General features: G+C 43.2%; 1 protein-coding gene across 2 annotated transcripts in view; it reads right to left on the bottom strand.

The window, feature by feature from the left end:
• The window catches only part of Rbks (ribokinase), an 84,189-nt gene that overhangs the window by 30,353 nt on the left and 48,128 nt on the right, over positions 1-5,708 (bottom strand). For both annotated transcript variants that reach the window (XM_005367964.3, XM_026789695.1), the window contains exon 6: positions 3,338-3,429. In XM_005367964.3, coding sequence (XP_005368021.1) covers positions 3,338-3,429 — 92 coding nt within the window. The remainder of the gene's footprint in view (positions 1-3,337; positions 3,430-5,708) is intronic.

The following is a 5,708-nucleotide window of genomic DNA, read 5'->3' as shown; positions in this document are numbered from 1 at the left end:
GCACCTATAGATGCCATTCCCGCACCTGTGAACACGGGCACCTATAGATGCCATTCCCGCACCTGTGAACACGGGCACCTATAGATGCCATTCCCCAGCCTCTCCTGGCCTGGTGTCCCTCTCACGCTGCTGCAGACCACTGAAAGCAGAAAAGCCCTCTGTGACCTTTCTTAAATCACATACAATAAACAAAAAGGGCTTGCGCAGGCTCAGTATTTCTCCTGGAACAGACAAGCATTTCGGACTGAAACAGGGCTGAGAGGTGTCCCTCTGCTTGTGACCTGCGCAGTTAAAAAAGCACTTAAGGAATTAGATGGTACTTTTTGACTCAGTGTGTCTAACTGAATTTTCTTTTCCATATGATCACTTAACCATACACTATGTAAGACTGCATGTATGCCCATGTTGCTGTGAATGTGCCCAAATTAAACCCATTTGTTATACGAAAGCAAAAGTATGCCGCTAGGCTGCCGAGGTGGCTCAGTGGGTAAGGCACTTGCCGCTAAGCCTAATGACCTGAGTTCAATTCCCAGGACTCATCTGGTTGAGGGAGAATGCTGACCCCGCTGAAACTTCCATAGACATGTCATGGCATGTGAGCATGCATGCACATGCACACACATACAATGTATAAGACACTTTTAAAGTATATAACCAAATTATGTCTTTTCTGAATTACAGTTTAATCATATGCTCTATTTTCCTAAGAATTGGACTACATCTCACTTTTATTTGCTCTGAGTATGCCCAAATGAATTCTTTGTTGTATAAAACCCATTCCTCGAGTGTCTGCTCATTCTGTGATCCCAACAGCAAAGGTTTCCTGAACTTGGCCAGGTATCTTCTCTTCCTGTCTTCTGGATGCTCCCTTTCAGCCTGGATTTGCTGTACTCTGAGACCATCTTCCAATTTTAAGTATTTACTTAATTTTTATGTGTATGTGTGTGTGCCTGAGTGTTATGTCTGTGTACCAAGTGTGTTCAGGAGCCTAAGGAGGCCAGATTAGAACACTGGATCTCCTGAACCTTGAGTTAAAGATGGTTGTGAGCTAACAGGTCAGTGCTGGAAACAGAACCTGAGGCCATTATCTTTTTTTTGTAATGATTTATTTTTATTTTATGTGCACCGGTGTTTTGCATGAATGTATGTCTGTGTGAGGGTGTCAGATCCCCTGGAGATAGAGTTATAGGCAGTTGTGAGCTGCCACGTAGGTGCTGGGCATTGAACCTAGGTCCTCTGGAAGAATAGTCAGTACTCTTAACCACTGAGCCATCTCTTCAGACCCGGACCCTTTATCTTAAAAAAGAAGTTTTGTGTTAATCTGTTTTCCCGGGATCACTTCTGTTTGCTAAATTCACTGATCTATTTTTGAGACACTCACTGGTTTCTTCTTTAAAAAAAAAACAAAAACAAAAACAAAAACAACAACAACAAAAAAAAAAACCTCTGAAATAAGGGCTAGAAAAATGGCTCATCAGTTAAGAGCACTGACTGCTCTTCTAGAGGTCTTGAGTTTAATTCCCAGCAACCCCATGGTGACTCACAACCATCTACAATGAGAGCTGGTGCCCTCTTCCGATATAAAGTTGTACACGCAGATAGAGGAACACACACATACACACACACACTAAATAAATCTTTAAAAATGTGTTTAAAAACATTGAAATCTCTGTTAACAACCCTTCTACCCCGTGTATGTTCATGTGTGTGCATGTGTGTATGTTTGTAGAAGCCCAGGCTACAAAGTCATGTGTAAGTGTTCTGACCCATTCTGCTCCAGGAAACACTAGTACCCACTATCACACATACGAATGAAGAATCCCTCAGCCTTTGAAGTTTCTGACTCTTGCCATAGGCACTACAGAGAGAGAATGAGCCAAGCTGTTCCTTATCTGAATTCACCATGCATGGAAGCTGGAAATGGCGATATCACTGCTGCTTTGGGGAATGTGCTATACAGCAATAGTAAGTATATAGACAAGGACAGGATATAATAAGACAGATGCTGTGTCCTAATGGAATTTGTAATTTAATGGAGGAGATACATTAGCTGGGTAAACAATTGGGGCTGTGAAAACTGTCTGAAGAATAAATGCAGTGTCTTTTCAGTACCTACTAGGGAAATCTAAGCCAGTTTGGTGGTTGAGAGCAATGTAATCTCTTATTGTGAAATGGTTACTACCTCCCACAATTCCCTTTTCCTAGCCCAATGCCTAGCCATGGTGGTTGCTCAAAAATGTTGCATAATCTACAGCGGTTAGAATTAGTTTCCATGCAGTAGCCTTCTTTAGCTTGTGTCCTGATGTTGTCAAGAGAACGGGTTAAGAGAGCCTAGACCTTCATTTAGCCTTAGCGTCAAAGGAAACACAAGTTTATCTATCGTCTTTCCCTTCTCTCTGTGCCTGTCGCATTTGCCAAACTGTGTAAGAGATTCTGCATCTCAACATGAGAGAGAATTCCAGTCTAAGGCCGTCTTTCTATAAAAATGGCAATTTAGCCGGGCAGTGGTGGCACACGCCTTTAATCACAGCAATCGGAGGCAGAGATGGAGTTTCGGTGAGTTTGAGGCCAGCCTGGTCTACAAAGTGAGTTCCAGTACAGGCTCCAAAGCTGCAGAGAAAACCTGTCTCGAAAAACCAACCAACCAACCAACCAAACAAACAAAACCCCCCAACAACAACAATAAAAAACAAAAAAAGGTGACTGGTCTCATTCCTAGCAGTCTATAAACGAGCAGATTAGATCACTACATGACAGGTATGTTGTGTGGACGTGTACATGTTAACCCTGCAATGAGACACTGCTTCCTTCAGTAGCAGCCTCAGTGGGAGCCTGTGTCTCTCCACCATGCTGTCACGTGATCTGTACACGAGAAGGTAGCAACCGGTCAAGGAGTTATGTACTCATTACAGCGGCCAGATAAACTACAAGCGCAGTAAAATTTGATTTGCAGAACAACGACAAATAGTCTTGTATGTTTGTTCACCAATTATTGAGATTCAAATGTCATGGGGCATCTTGTATTTTTATTTGTTCAACTTGGCAACTTCAATATTAAAGAGTCCAGAAAGATGTGAAATAACTAAAATGAAAACGAGGTGTCAATAGTGTGGGGCAGGAGGGCGCTAACACGGCCAGAGGCTTAGTCAGTGTCGGGTTCAGTCAGGCATGGGTCCGAATCCTTTATGGCCACCCATGGCTTGCTTAATTATTTCCTGTCCTCCACGCCCCAATAAACTGAAAAATCTCTTTTTACTGAATTTACATGTGCTCAAACTGATACGGTTAGTCCTGCCTCTTTGTCTGTCCCATTGCCTGAAAGCCTGTCAATCTTTACCTCGCTCTCATTGCAGCAGAAGACACTGGAGAGGGCGTAGAACTGGGGGTCCAGGTCGGCAACGGCAGGAGCGGGGTTGAACAATGTTGTCACTGCAATGGAATGGGAAAGGGGCTCAATAGTTATCATTTAAAAATTTTAGTTTAGTCCTTATACATATCTTTAGATGTAAAGGAATGGGTTTCAGTAAGCATTTTTATGCCATAATGACAAGGTGTACGTACAGACATTGAGAGAAATCTGCCACCATTTCTGCACTCACTAGCTTAAACATCTATTAAACTACAGATAAGAAAGGGTCAAGACCTCAGCGTCTATGAGAGCCTAGTATCAATTCCTTCTTATTTCCATTCCTCTGTTTTTTACTTCAGCATGTCAGCTTTGAGGGCAAGCATCACATTTGCAATGGACATGATGGTATAGTTCAGGTGTGGGCAACAAGAACATTGAAGTAGAAGTCTGGCATGAAAAGACATGCATGACTGCAGATGGGGAGGGGAGTATTCTGTAGGTTAATTTAGGTGCTTATCTGTGGGGCTCGTCCACAAATTCATTTTTTAAAATTTATTTATTTTTGTTGTATGTGCTTTGGTGTTTTGCCTGTATGTATGTCTGTGTGAGGGTGTCAGATCTTGGAGTTACAGACAGTTGTGAGCTGTCATGTGGGTGCTGGGGATTGAACCCTGGTCCTTTGGAAGAGAAGCTAGTGCTCTTAACCACTGAGCCATCTCTCTACCCCCCATAAACTCATTTTAAGGGGAAGAAAAAGTGATGACAGGAAAGAAACAGCAAAGAATTCGAAATTTTCTTGATATTAATAGTAGGTAGGAAACTAGTGTACATGTATGTATTTTGGGTAGCCATGTATGCCTCCACAATAGATTAAAATTACCAACATACACACACATACACACACACACACACACACACACACACGCAAACACACACGCAAGCACACATGCACGCACACACGCACGCACACACACACACACACCATCTTCCATTCTTGGCTTCCAGGACCTAACTGGAAACAGGACAAGATTGAGAAAGGAGGGAAATTTCACTCAGACTAAGCACTAGCTCAGACCAGACTACTCCAAGGGAAGGGTGGATGAGGAGAGCAGAGTAGAGAAGGGAGAATGTTACAGCCATTGTCACACGGACAGGACACTTTTCAGAGGGGGAAGTAGAGCTTCGAGAGGAGGCCAACGCTGGACGTCACACTCATCCTCTTAGACAAGGTCAGGCTGGGTCCTAACCAAGAGTTCTTTGGCTTTGATTTTAGGGCTTGATCCTCTTTAAAATAGCAACATATCTAGACCACAGATCTATCCATTGCAACACATTCCACCAATGCATGATATATTACATTTTGGTTTGAAATTCTGTGAATTCTTTTAAAGGCTTAAAAAAATTCCATTTGCAAAAATCTCCCACTTTGGGATAAAACAGCTAGACCGGCTTTTCTTCTCCCAAACTGGATCCATTGGCTCACGTGGGAAATCATCCTACCTGTCTAGTCGAACGTAAAAACCCTTCAGCCGCAGTTCTTAGAGACTGCTCCAGAACAGTGATTAGGAGTTTGTTCGCACAATAGCAGACCTGTTCAGATGTAGGGTTTCTAGGCTCCACTTCCAGCCCACGGAATCAGAATCTCTGGGGGTATGATCAGGGAACCTGCACATTCATAAGTTCTCCAGGTGGCTCTCACATAGCTTGGCGGTGACACATCCCACTGTCCTGGGGAGATGCTAATCGACTCATAACCGATGGAGGTGTTTCACTGCACAACCCTGTGTGCACAGCCTGTTTCTGTACCTTCCTAGTCTCACTTAACAGCTGGGTCCATCAGTGGTCTCGGCTAGTATAGGCTAACAGCATTGCCACATTTTTTCTGTTATTTTAGACTTAACAATGTCCTCCCACATAAATTCTGCTTTCTTTTCCTGCTCAGATTTTTGTACAGTGCAATTGTTTAGCTTAAATTAGAAAATGCATATTAAAGCCCCATGTAAACTATAAAGTGTTGTCCAGATATAAAAGATTATTACTATTATTATACTGTCCTTTGCACACAGCTGACACCCCTGCCTGTCCACCCCTTCTGCCTTCTGCTCAAGTGTGGAGCCCACCACCAACCTCTCAGTGGGTTCTCATATCTCTTAGGGCTTAGAGATGCCCATTCTACAGTAAGATCCTTTGTGCCCAGCATTCAAATGTAGTCAGCTTTTGGATTTCCTGGATAGCACTGGGGTAGTGTGAATGGGAATGGTCCCCTTAGCCTCATTTGTTTGAATACTTGGTCCCCAGCTGATGGAACTATTTGGGAAGGATTAGGAGGTGTGGCACTGTTGGAGCAGGTGTGGCACTG

Source organism: Microtus ochrogaster, unplaced genomic scaffold, assembly GCF_000317375.1.
Source record: "Microtus ochrogaster isolate Prairie Vole_2 unplaced genomic scaffold, MicOch1.0 UNK26, whole genome shotgun sequence".
In the NCBI taxonomy this organism is placed as follows: domain Eukaryota; kingdom Metazoa; phylum Chordata; class Mammalia; order Rodentia; family Cricetidae; genus Microtus; species Microtus ochrogaster.
The sequence above is the reverse complement of the archived record's forward strand: the minus strand, read 5'-3'. Positions and strand labels throughout refer to the sequence as shown.